General features: G+C 37.9%; 3 protein-coding genes across 8 annotated transcripts in view; 2 read left to right on the forward strand and 1 right to left on the reverse strand.

Annotated features, from left to right (window-relative positions):
• The window catches only part of LOC135083736 (P3 protein-like), a 40,050-nt gene extending 34,585 nt beyond the window's left edge, over positions 1-5,465 (forward strand). For all 6 annotated transcript variants that reach the window (XM_063978466.1, XM_063978465.1, XM_063978464.1 and 3 more), the window contains one exon: positions 3,004-5,465. In XM_063978466.1, coding sequence (XP_063834536.1) covers positions 3,004-3,115 — 112 coding nt within the window. In that variant the 3' untranslated portion in view covers positions 3,116-5,465. The remainder of the gene's footprint in view (positions 1-3,003) is intronic.
• Positions 5,466-5,797: 332 nt separating this feature from the next.
• Positions 5,798-8,134, forward strand: LOC135083744 (uncharacterized). The gene is made up of 4 exons (XM_063978483.1): positions 5,798-6,147; positions 6,608-6,869; positions 7,402-7,521; positions 7,862-8,134. The coding sequence occupies exons 1-4, from the start codon at positions 5,945-5,947 to the stop codon at positions 7,952-7,954; spliced, it is 678 nt and encodes a 225-aa protein (XP_063834553.1). The 5' UTR covers positions 5,798-5,944; the 3' UTR covers positions 7,955-8,134.
• Positions 8,124-13,776, reverse strand: part of LOC135083754 (isocitrate dehydrogenase [NAD] subunit beta, mitochondrial) — a 28,957-nt gene continuing 23,304 nt past the window's right edge. Inside the window, exon 9 of the mRNA XM_063978495.1 lies at positions 8,124-8,643. Within this exon, the coding sequence (XP_063834565.1) occupies positions 8,547-8,643 (97 nt within the window). The 3' untranslated portion in view covers positions 8,124-8,546. The remainder of the gene's footprint in view (positions 8,644-13,776) is intronic.

The following is a 13,776-nucleotide window of genomic DNA, read 5'->3' on the forward strand; positions in this document are numbered from 1 at the left end:
CCAACAGAACTGCTCATAAAAGTCAAAATATTGTTACAATAAGCTTTTAAAAAGCACTTTTACACTTTTTATAAAAAAATTGCAGCCGCCCGCGACTTCGTACGCGCGGATCCCGTTTTACACCCTTAGGGGTGGAGTTTCGTAAAATCCTTTCTTAGCGGATGCTTACGTCATAACACCTGCATGCCAAATTTCAGCCCGATCCGTCTAGTGGTTTGGGCTGTGCGTTGATAGATCACTATGTCAGTCAGTCAGTCACCTTTGAGTTATATGTATTTAGATTGTCTTGAAATCGGGCCCATACACCAACATCGATTGAAAAAAGTTTGTTTATGTTGTTTTTTTTTTATTTTCATATAAACATTACGTGTCGAACATCATACACATTCGATTGTCGTCATAGTATGGGAGGTACGTCTGTTTTGTAAAAAGTTCGGGTTGTGGTAAAATGGGGACGCTTGCACTATCGGTTTTTGGATATAGGGTAAAATTATCGACATGTTACTTCAAAATTTAATAGTAGGTCGTCAACGTAAAGTATAGGTATAGCCCTTAAATAAGTCTATACTAGCAGAGTAAATACAAATGAGTAGGTTATCTTCATAGAAACGCACCGAGCGCGGTTTGCGCGCAACACCCATCTAACCACGCTACATTTTGTCAATGTGTGTGCGTGCGTGCCGCATACGTATTGGCGCGCTCACATACAAACCGCGCTCGGTGCGTTTCTATGAAGATGACCTACTCATTTGTATTTACTTTGGTACTAGCCTGAGGTATGGGAGCGACTCGGGAGGAGTGACAATGACATAAATTATGTTGTGACAGAGCGTACAAATCTGAAGGAGATCTGGGGGCGTGCTGTGAGTTTACGTCAAACGCATTCGATATTGACTGCATAAAAAAGTGTCAAGAACTAAAATCTTCATATATTTTTTAACGCTGTCGGTATCGTATGCGTTTGAGGTAGCTCACACTACGCTCGCTGACGTCTCGCTGACGTTTGACTGTCACAAAAACACCCTCCCTTGCCGGTCCCATACCTCAGGCAATGACTCAAATAAGCGCTATAGTCTGGTCTGTGAGCACGTAGAATTTTGACCAATGACCCCAAGCTACCCATCCTTATCGCTCGCGCGTAATTATATTGCTGTCGCGACTGTGCGACGGGCGCCCGCAGTGAGTGTGCGAGCGCGACAGCAACATAATTACGCGCGAGCGATAAGGATGGGTAGCTTGGGGTCATTGGACAAAATTCTACGTGCTCATAGACCGGGCTTTAGACCTATTAGTCTATTACACTGGGTCTTTGTTTCGAATTCATTTGACGATTGTTTTTTAACCACACAAACACATAACTTCTACTATGTACAGTCAGCCTCAAATAGTTCGTGACACCCAAAGTAGCCAAAAAGTTCGCAACACGTCTTTGTTACAATTGAATAAAATAATGTCAACTTATTGGCCACTTTGAGTCTCACAAACTATTTGACGCTGACTCTACTTTCTGATGTGACATGCGATAATTTTAAACTACGCACGAGACACGAATGTCTCAGGGAGAAACAAGTGGGAAATAATATGTTCTTATGTACACTGTCGATGTATTTTATGTATGCTGGGTTATGTTTTTGGCTTTATTTCATCACTGGGTATGTGCTGTCAAATTAGTAGTATGTATTTGTTATTAAAATAATGCATGTATGTATTTCTTCTTGTGTTAAAGGTGTATTGAATAATTTCAGTAGAATACAATCTTATTTCACTTGTTCCTTTCTTCTGTCTTTTTCTTCTATTTTTTTACTTCTTTACTATTTTATTTATTTATTTACTCTTCTCGCTGAAATTATACATCGTGCTTCGTATAAATCCGTAAAGAATTGTCTAGATGTTAATGTCAATTTAAATAAATATTATTTAACAACTTTTATTAATTTAGATATAGCTTAGTAAAAGTAGTTAAAATTTAATTAAATCGGAATAAAATTCTAATGTTAATTTTATAAGTATTTGATAAATTGTTTCTTCATGAGTTATAAAATAATTTGCTACACTAACTCGTATTTTCTATAATCTTATCTTTCGAGTTTATGTGACTCAGATAATTAATTATGGTATTTTCCTATACATATTTTTTTCTTATCTCTACATTTAGTCTCTACATATCAATTGCCAAGAAGGTACGTCTATGTGTAATATTTGTATGAACATAAGTCGGCTTCTTTGAAAGTCTTATGCCCGTTTTCATCATCAATCCCTAATTTTTAAGTGACCTCTATGATAACACATAACAGGAATTTTCTTTTCATAGGGGTCAATTAAAAATTAGGGATTGATGGTGAAAACGGGCATTATACAAACATATAGGTACGTGGACCAAATCACGTGGCATTATACTTTATCAGTCTTAATTTATTTTCATATATCAGATTCTAGACAACCCTTTACAAGTCTCACTTGTTTCAATGATCTGAGGCATACAATACAAATACACTTCTACTTCTGTACACTCAATTAAATCTATTAAGAAATGACCAGGGTCTTAAAATTATTTTAAAGTAAGTTAATATAAACTAGGTTTTTAAGTCACTTTCGAATTACTCCAGTTATTACTCGAATAAGATCAGTAAAGTGACGAATGAATAAATGTAGAGGCAGAAAGTGTCAAATCTAAAGCTAATTTAAACTGACTCTTAGAAAAATTGTTTTCTCCAATTTATTATAATAAACGGGACTATTCCCACCTCTCGTTCCCAGTGCTACAACTCCTGTGCAGCCAGGATATACAGCTTGACCGCCAATAAAAACACAACCAGTGAAGGTCAAGTTTGTCCCAGGGGAAAGTTAAACTGTCATTGGACCCGCAACGAAATTATGATAATCTCACTTACTAATTATAAAATATATTTCTGAAACATGCACATTTCTTTGCCTGGTCATTTCTACATCGATATCAACGTCCAACACCAATACGTTTTTCCTAATCATTTATGTATTTTCCAGCATTGTCGCCCGAAGAAATCGACACAAAAAAATCGTGGAAGACCCCGTCACACCCGTATATGAAGTCGGCCAGCCCGACGGCATCACAACCATTGATGGCAACCTCAAATAGTGCTGCCTAGAGTCGATAAACTTGTCGATAGCCCAGGCGAAACGATGGTGTAACTTTAAAGTTTTAAACCGCATCAAAATTGGTCCATTCGTTTAGGAGACATAATACCGTAGTAAGCCACGTCAAACTTATAAAACCACTCTATTGTTTAACTTTAAACCGCATCAAAATCGGTCCATTCGTTTAGGAGATAGTATCATAGTAAGCCACTTCAAACTTATAGAATTTAGTTTAAAACTCAGCATGTTACATTATAACAGCCAAGTTGTGTCATCGTTAAATAAGAAAATGAAGAATAGACTTCAAACTCCATCGTGGCCCATTTGACACTGGTAAAAACGCACCTTTGAGACCATAAAAAAGAAAATCAAAGTTTTTTTGGCATTTTACAATTTTAAAAGCATTTTATACACTGCCAGATTTTTGGACGTCAATACCTAAAGAACCGTTTGAGGCATATTTATGAAATTTGAAGCTGATGTATATCTTGCAAGTCTCAACACATGAGCCAAATTTGAAGTGTTAATGCACAGTAGTTTTTGAGTGATGAGGAGTCAATAGTGGCTCAAAGTGGTTCGTCTAAATATACGCACGGTGCAGTCCCCTCCCTGGAACTAGGCTTAACATGCTCCCGCATGTCTAGAATGATTGCTCAATGTTGATTTAGTCGATTTTCTCCTGATAAGAACATGTAAGACAAAAATAAAATTTCCAATATTACAGACCTTCTAGAGCAGATGCCGCGAAAACTATACAATTTATCAAAAAAGTTGACTATCTCACCTGTAGCAAATTGAATATGCTTTTTTTGGTTCATAGTAGTCATGTCACTAGGACGCATAGTTTCCGAGGATTAAGCGAAAAACCGAAAAGTGGCACCTTTAAACCCCCCTCTCCCCGCCGGCTCAAGGGCTAAGGACGGGGACTTTTGCTATGTTCACCTCCTAACTAGTCTAAATAGTCGTGAAGTCAGAAATTGTGTTCTACAGTTTTCCATCTATAATGCTTTATTGACTGGACTATTTGTGGAGATATGGAATTGTTTTTTCTTTTTAAGAATCTATTAATGATTCACAAAAGCATTTAGTATCATTAAGATCGGAATCTGATAAATTTTAAAGTTACATCATTGTTTTTAAACACGTTAATACCTGGGAGTGTTCTCAGCATTGATATTAATGCATTCAAAACACATAAAAGATCTACTTATCATAAAAGGTAGTGGGAACACTAACTTATTATAAAATATGTATGTTATACTCGTAGATGTGTCTGTATACCAGTGTCGCAGTCAATTCTTGTAACATTTATTTTTTGATGGGTGCTCAAAATTTCTGCATCAAGAACTACTTAAATTTTGGAAGGTTTTTTGAGAACTTTTTAATATATTAATTTATTGTAGAGGTGGCACAGGCCTTCATATGTTTTGGCGCCACTCGCCCCTCTAAATGACATTCCTTTTTGTCATTTTATTTGATTTTCACCTATAAAATGTACGTCACATGCAAAACTGATTTATAATTTTTATTTCAATGAGTTTATCTTGCACAATTAATAGAGATGGGCACTTTTAAATTAATGAAATTAAAATGTAGGAGGATTTAAATGTCTTGTCGCTTATTTTTATGTTATTTTTTGCTTATTATTTCCAATTTCGACGTTGTAGACTAATTTTAACAAAGATATTATTGAATATTTGTTATTATTTATTCGAATTTATGCTGTTTGACAGCCGAATTACATAAATATTTGTTACACAACAAATTCAATGTACAGTTTTTGTCACAATGTGAAATATTGTTCTGTATACATATTCTATTGTTGTTATGTATGTATTTATCTGTTATATGATGTTAATTAAAAATGTAGTCTACAACGTGAGATATTTGTGATATTAGTTATCGCAAGTTTGCGTTCCGTTGTGTTTGCGATGATTGACACAAGCGCCGCCTGTGGCATAAATTATAACTACTTTTAAACGACATGCATGTAGCTTATAACATTGGAATAAGATTCAAAATATGTTACCACAGTTTTTGTTGTTTGTCTTAGAATGATCAGAGTATAATAAATTGGAATATTATTTTTTACATATTTATCTATTACATTAGAACGTTGTGAATTTTCAAAAGATACGCTTGTGTCAATCATTGCATCTTCAATAGAACTTTTAGGTTTGCTTTTTCCATAGTGAAGGATCTCAAAATGTAAAACAGTCGTTCACATGACTGGTTTTATAGGTGAAACAGATGTGAAACAAGGCTGCTGTACGTTTGTGAAGATCAGTATTCTGTTGTGAATTTATAAAAGAACAATTTATGTTAAGGTTTAATACAAACGTTTTCAATCATTTCTGTGGTTTCATTTACATCTTTACATACCTAGTAAATACACAATGTACAGAGTGCGAAAAATAAGTGATCTGAGTTTAGAAATAGTCGCTTGTAAGTGCAAGGTATTTAAAAACTGTTTACTGATCCTGAAAAGTGCTTCACGAGCTCGTGAAAGCTGTAGCAAACGGTGTAAGTAAATAATAGGTTACAAAATAAACTTGATCCGTCCGTAAAAGTACACAAGGCACCCATTTCTCACATCATACAGAGTCACAGACAAAAGTTTGCAAGGAAATACTTTTTCAATATTACAATACAACCTTTCCAAGAAACAAAAAAGTAAAACCCACACTTCGAAATTCAGACACCTGTCAATCAACACCGCCGTCGAGAGCGCACGAAAATGGACACCAAATTGAAATAAACACAAAAATATAAAATGTAACACCCGGACATTCCCCCTACCACCATATAACTCTCTGAATAGCTAGCTACCATGGGCAAGCCGAAATTCGATCTGCCAACGAGCACCTTCCCTTACAAAATATCCAGGAGGCTGAATATCCTGAGTGTACCAAGGAAGTACATCATCGATACGGGTGAGGGCATGCCTGCTCTCACGCCAAGAGGGATACGGAAGTCTGCTATAAACGCGCAACTGTCAGACAGGGTCAATGACGCCGCATGGCCTTATATTCGGTAAGTCTGATCTCACTTCGATAGATAGACTATAGTTAGACTAGCACGCGCGCGATAATAAGGAAATTGGCAATCGTGTGATTGATTACACATACCGTAGCCCTTCAAGCACCGCGAGACTCAATAGATAAATCAATTGTTATGCGGTTAAATACGACTGCTTGGGTTGGGGTTTGATGGAATAAATATGTAAACTAATACTATCATACTACTGAGATTGAGATACACAATAGGTATCAAACTATGTTGAGATCGCAAGCTGCATGGTAGGCTTATTCCACTAATCTCCGTTGATGGATAATCCCCGTTGACAATCTCCGTCAACGGGGATTAGCAAGATTTTTTTTTTTGGAATTGAACCCATGAACTTTATCTAATTTTCAGTGGTCGCCCAGCTTTAATTCTTATTCTAAGTAATCATAATATCGCATCTACTAAATTAACTACCCTCAAATTCCAGCCGCTTCCTAATCATCAAAAAGATGTACAAGCACCGATTCAGCCAAGAGCGTATGGAGCGCATCGACCGCATGATCGAGGCGGCCAACGTGACATGCTACTCCAAGCTCGCCAACTGCGTGTTAGATCTGAAGAAGCAGGACACGAAGGAGGTTAAGAAGAAGCGAGGCTGGACCGAGAGCGAATGGAAGAAGCACATGGATTACATCGGGCAGATCGCCGGGCCTAGAAGAGAGGAGATATTCAAACCCCCGCCTATAAAGGTAAGACAAACCTGTTACAAAAGCCATTCTCTGACGTAGGCATTCTTGTAACGTCTACGCAACACAGAAGACCGAACTTCACTACGCACGCGTCGCATAAGGCCCGGTTTCCATTAATGCGAAGAGCGCAAAGGTGTTTGAAAACTATAAAGATTTCCGAATGAGCGGAAAAGTGATGTGGAAATAACGAGATCCGGTTGCTTATTCAAACACATCCTCTCCTCTCCGCTTTGATGGAAACCGGGCCTAAAAGCTGATCCTTGTGTTGGCCTTTTGGTTGTGGATACAGCTGTACAAGCGAAGAAGTTAATTACTAAAGAGCTCATGTATATTCTCAAACGTATCTCGCAGGACCCCTCTTATTTAAAGACCTGACGCCGACCCTGGTCTGTTTGGCCACGCCTATAATGGCTCATATTTTAGTCTGACATCAAGGATTTTTTTTAAATTCTTCGTCGAGTGCAGATTAGGTTTATGAATTTATTACGTATAATGTACCTATAATGGCAAACCATTTATATTGCTTTTACAGAGAGGCAACATCAAACCTCTAGACCAGTTACTACCGAGGATCAACCAGATATGCTACCGGCCAGACTTCAAGATCTACAAACGGCTCTCGCAGGAAGCTTGGTACAGAGATCCTATCAAAGTAAGTTTAAGAGTAGGCGCACACCGTTGATTTTTCGTCGGCCGATAGTTTAGCATGTATGGGAGTGCGCACACTACGCCGATTCGATTTGGCCGATTCTTCATACAAATTAAAATCGGGCACAACTAGCGGCCAACTAAAAATCAACGGTGTGCGCCTACTCTAAGATTTTATTCATATTATTCCTAATGACAAATTTTAGTGATACCTTACAGATTTTTTGTATCGATATCGATATATCGGTAATCCTGTACTTATAACATTAGACTGCGAGCTAACAATTTGATAAAGTAATGCACCTTCTTTTAGTTATATTCTAATAAAAAATATTCTTCATCAGGTTCCAAGGGGCGCCCTAAAGTACGTGATATCAGACAGAGTGAAGAAGCTAGCAGTTCCGAGAGTTATACCGCAACCCGGCGCTTACGACTGATCCCACAACAACGCCGAGTCAACCGTCCTTACGAAGACAAAGAACAAAACAACCGAAGTCATGTAACTAAAGCAGTATCCAGTGTCAGTCTCCCCTCATATCAATAGTGGTGTACGTTCAACCAAGTCGCGACGGTATCGGTGGATAAAGCAACCAATAAAACAGTAAGCAACTTTAAAATTGTTTTATTGTATTTACATTTGGTAACAATGTCGATTTTCTACTTAATTTAAAAAAAATACTGCGAAATTAAAACTGATTTTTGCATTTTAAATTCATTGACAGATCTAAGACAAAATTAGATTAAAATAAATATTCTTACGAGCTACCGTTGGTTAAATGTTGCGTTAAGTTTTAAAAGTAGTAAAGTATTGTCACTTGTTAGAATTATCGATATTCTACATGGAAGATAGCATGAGTATTATCTAATTGAAACTTACGTTCTACATTGGCTATGCAAATGCTGTCTTCAACATAAATATCGATATTACATTTGAATTATTTTGTACTGTTGACTCGATATAACGTCTACTTTTTCAAGGATATCGATATCGGTAATTATACGCACGCAACACTAGTGTCAGTTCTGTGTTTAGTGGTCGAGGCTGTGGATAACGGCGTTTGTGAAGTCCTTGGTGGTGTTCTGGCCGCCCAGATCCTTTGTCCTCACTTTGCCGTCCATGAGAACCCTGGAAAAAACACATTAGCATTATCTACACTGGTAAAGAATTCGTTTTAGACAAGGCATCTTGTAAAAAGACCAGTTGGGAAGAGCATGTGCCATGTAGTGGGACGTAATAGACAAACATTATCTTAAACCATGGAACACCTAGGTGTACCACTTTGGTGTTCCACGGGTCAGAAAGGATTATCTTTTGTTTTATTGTGTGACTTCATAGTTTCGTACAGCGCCCCTAACGGAAACTTCTAAGAACTAAAATCTCCATATTTTTTAACTCAGTCGATATCGAATTCTTTTGACGTTAACTCTCATTACGCCCCCGAACTAATGATTCACCCGCTCGAAGTACGTTTGGCATTGTAAACACGCAAACGCCAAGATCAATGCCAGAGTAAATACAAATGAGTAGGTCATCTTCATAGAAACGCATTGAGCGCGGTTTGTATGTGAGCGCGCCAATACGTATGCGGCGCGTACGCACACACTGACAAAATTTAGCGTGGATTAGCGGGGTGTTGCGCCGAATGAAGAATGTTCACTAATTTTGTTTTTTAGCTTTCTGTATTCTCTGTTAAAAATAAAAAATACACGTGAAAGAATTATTTCGATACGTCAATTAGTTTCCAAGATATCGAATTTTAAAAGTGCGGACGGCGGCCGGCCAGCCATTTTATGCGCGTGACGTCATATTACAACGACTGGCTCATATTTGTATGGGTGGAATCTTGCAAACTGAATTAAGACCCACTTCCAGGCAACCGATTAAGCTGAAATTTCGCAAACACATGTGATTTGGATGACCATGCAATATTATGATGACATGGAGCTGATCTGATGATGGAGCTGGAAGGTGGCCATAGGAACTCTATAATAAAACGACTTAAATGCATCGAGTTTGGGCTCGTTCGTTTTGTATTGATGAGTATTTTAATTCTATATAGTAATCGGGGTCTAATGATGGAGCTGGAAGGTAATTCGCAATAAAACGACACAATCGCATCAAGTTTGGGTTTGGTTCAATTTTAATTTCTGTGATGGGTCTGGGTGTTAATATGTATAATAAGTTTGTATTTACAAAAAAAAATTATTTAATTATGTTTATATCCGTTTTCTAGTGAGCGGACGCTGTGAATGTACGTCACACGGGGTCACGTGACCGTCGGCGGGACTCAATATTTAAGCGAACTTTGAATGCCTATAAAATCATAACTACTGGGTATTTTTGAATGAAATAAAAACCAATGTATTTGTAAATGTAAAAGCTTAACTGTAACATAGGTTTCAAGTGATTTTGCATACCTAGTAACATTCTCAATTGTATTGGCACGCTCACATACAAACCGCGCTCGATGCGTTTCTATGAAGATGACCTACTCATTTGTATTTACTCTGTCAATGCACACGCGTCACTGCAGTCTGATTAAGGTCTGACATTCATTTTTTGACCGATCGACGATCGGTATGTACCTCTAGCATGAAAAACTTTCGTCTTCGAATCGTTTGCGTATTCGACAAACTTGGAATTAAACGATAATGTGACAATTTTGATTCTCAAAATAAGTTTCATGCAACCATTTCTCATACTAAGTTCACTTTACGACAAGTTCACAAAGGCGCTGTGGTAGTTTTCGTACTAATAGTAGGGAATTTAGTGCAATGATTTGTATGGAGACCCCTCCACTTTGGTATAGAAGGCTCATTTTTGCACCAGTTGTTCTTTGGGTGCTCCTGAGTAGATTTCCGTCGGTAGACATCGGGAGCCCCCCCTGTGGAAGCAGGGGGAGGGGGGGCAAGTTTCCTTCTGCCGCGCTTCACTTTAAGGCCCATATCTTTAAAACTATGGGTATTAGGGCAAGTGTGGTGTCATTTTCGGATAATTAAAGGATGGCGAATTCATTTCTAGAACAAACTTTTTGCCTTTTCATACAAAAAAATAGAAATATTGAGTAAAATTCACAAAAACCAAAAAGTATTTTTTAAATTAACGTCGTTTACTTTTAAACCATTGGAGATAATCTAATAAAAAAAATATGTCCTGAAAGCTACATTTATCAGGATTATAAATATATGCCATTGTATGGTACTTTTTTCGAAAAAAGTAGGTGAAAAAAATGTTTTCTTCAGGACACAGCGGGCGAATTTTGATGCGCGTCGGAAAAAAATATTTATTTTATCCAAAAATTCATACTATTTGGTTCATAAGCAAGTAAAGATTATTATTTTAGAATTTATTTAGAGTTTCTGGCACATCATGCTACCATGATTTGTATTTTTTCTTCAATTAATTTTGAACTCAATGTGTTAGTCATAAGGTTGAAAATAGTTTAAATACATTTTATTATTGAAAATATCATAAGAAGAAAGCACTAAATAAAGAACTTGAATTTGTCTAAACGTCTAATGATTATTAGTATTTTAATTAACATTTTTATTTCTACACTAGCTTTCCGCCCGCGGCTTCGCCCGCGTGGAATTTTGTCTGTCACAGAAAAACTTTATCGCGCGCGTCCCTGTTTCAAAAACCGGGATAAAAACTATCCTATGTTCTTTCCCGGGACTCAAACTATCTCTATGCCAAATTTCATCAAAATCGGTTGCGAGGTTTAAGCGGGAAAGCGTAACAGACTGACAGACAGACAGAGTTACTTTCGCATTTATAATATTATATATATTATATAGTTGGGATACTATTGTACCAGTGATTTAACGGAAAGGTAAGTGTGAGGAAAGTGAGGATTGATATTATCATAGTACGGGAGATTATTTTTAGCACAAAGGCTACGGCTGTGACCATTATAGTTGTTTTTTCAGACATCATCAGCTTCTGTACTACTTCTTGCACTAGCATCTCACCTCAATCGGTCCATGTAGGCTCCATGTTGCTATCGATTCTGGTCCACCCAGTCAGGTAAAGGGAAGCCTGAGTCGGTTGCTTGCAACTGACCCTATACGGGAACCCCTTGAACCAACTAAATTTTAAATAACTTAAAAAATCATAAGGACATAATTACTGCCCTTGATATACTGATACAAAACTGCCTAGGTTGGTGGGCACTTACAGCACTCGTTCATAGTCAAGCATGTAGTAATAGTAGGAGGTACTTGATCTAAAACAATACAGCCTAATCTGTTTTACTGACAGCTCCAAGCCAAGATGGCCTGGCCTTGGGAACGGGACCGGGAGTCTACTGTAAACACTACGAACACAGTGAACGTTTAAGGAGGTTTGCTACAGTATTTCAAGCTGAATTCTACGCTATAATTTATTATGTGTGCACTAAAAACAGGGGTGTAAAAACGCAATATTTACATCCTGGGCCACAGCCCAGGCAGCACTCAAACAAAGCCATCGCCTCAGTAAAGGTTGAGTCTAGAATTATTCTAGATGCAGTCTTAAAGATGAACAAACTCTGAAGGCATGACAAAGTGTCCCTGATGTGGGATACCTGGACATACAAGGATCGAATGCAATGAGAGAGCCGACAGTCTAGAAGGGTCAGAGACGATACCTATTGGGTCAGAACTGATAGTACCTTTATTTAAAAGCATATGTACCTTATGGCCATATCCAAGAAGCACAGGGCTGAATGGGAAAACTCCAACGATATAAGCCTCTCCAAATCATTCCTAAAGGGAAATACAGGGTCATGGAGAAAACTTATCAAACGTAAGCCCAAGCAATTACAGGTAGGGCAAACTCGGCATTATGAAACGAACCACATGTCCCACAAAATGGGCCTAACAACAGAAGCTCTCGAGCATGTGGAATACATGTGGGATCCATGAAACACTTAATACTGTAAGGATGGGTCTGCTTGGGTCAGCATATCCGGCATCAGAAGACTATTAGGTGGCTTTCACTCAGACGCTTAATTCACCTAACTAATGTGTAGGAGATTGGGATAGGAATGGGATGGGATACCTTCGATTGAGCAGACTCCACAGGACGGTCCAAGCTTGGTTCTTCTTTCACTTTCACAAACACTTGAATTTTTATTGAGATGAGTTTAGCGCGCGATTTGTGTTTATTTGAATTGGTTTATTTTGGATACTTATTTAGTATTAACGCCAAGATAGGTAGGCGAAGCGGCGCGTTGCGATGCGAGAGCGAGACTGAAGGTGGGAGGGAGAGGATAGGAAAAGGACTGTCAGAATGAGTGATAGAATAGTGTGACATGAGTTTGAATTGCATGAGGTTTTAATGCTGGCGCGTACAACTCCCCCGGCCTAGAGGTCTTCCTCTAGATTGAGTAGCGTTTGTAAAAAAAAAAATAAAGTTAAAAACGCAAAAAAGCATGCGTTAGAGAGAACTAAACGAGTTAAATTTGAGTTAAATGAGCGTTAAAGTTGAGTTAAATTAAAGTTAAGGTTAAAATAAAGTTAAGAACATTATTTGAGTTACTGTAAAGGAAGAGGACAAACTCTAACTACAGGCCGAACATAAGTACCGGTTGCAGTGCGAATCTTTAAGGTGCGAATGATTTTGTCCTTTCCGGGATATACTTCCACAACCACACCCAATGGCCAACAAAGAGGATGCGCATTGTCATCTTTTATAACAACAACAGAGCCCACATCTATCGGTTTGGTCACCGTATTCCACTTTTCACGGCGTTGTAGAGAAGTTAAATACTCCTGACTCCAGCGACGCCAAAAGCTTTGCACTAATTTATTGACTAACTGATAACGCGTTAACCGATTGTCAGAAATATCAGAGACATTCTCTACTGGTAAGAATTTCAGTGGAGTTATATTGAGAAAGTGATTGGGAGTGAGAGCGGATATATCAGATGGGTCAGAGCTAAGAACACACAATGGTCGACTATTCAATAAGCCTTCTATTTGTACAAGTACAGTGTTGAACTCTTCGTATGTTAACACTTGAAGACCAATAACTTTATAAAGATGCGTTTTTACATAACGAACATTTATCTCTGTGATGCCGTTAAAGTGCGGACCATATGGTGGACTATGAAGAAACTTAATGCGTTGTTCAGCCAAATGTGAACTTAAATAATTTTTGTGAGAGTCAGATTCCAAAAGAGCGTAAATTTCGTCAAGCTTGCGTTTAGCGCCAATGAAGTTAGTACCTCCGTCGCTATATATCATGGAAACGGGGCCTCTTCTACAAATGAATCGA

The sequence above is a fragment of the Ostrinia nubilalis genome, chromosome 24, assembly GCF_963855985.1.
Source record: "Ostrinia nubilalis chromosome 24, ilOstNubi1.1, whole genome shotgun sequence".
Classification (NCBI taxonomy): Eukaryota; Metazoa; Arthropoda; class Insecta; order Lepidoptera; family Crambidae; genus Ostrinia; species Ostrinia nubilalis.

Excerpts from the sequence above, each read along its gene's own strand:
- LOC135083744 (XM_063978483.1), top strand. The coding sequence starts at position 5,945 with ATGGGCAAGCCGAAATTCGATCTGCCAACGAGCACCTTCCCTTACAAA. Across the intron at positions 6,148-6,607 it reads GCCGCATGGCCTTATATTCG|CCGCTTCCTAATCATCAAAA; the intron begins GTAAGTCTGATC and ends CTCAAATTCCAG. Across the intron at positions 7,522-7,861 it reads GGTACAGAGATCCTATCAAA|GTTCCAAGGGGCGCCCTAAA; the intron begins GTAAGTTTAAGA and ends ATTCTTCATCAG.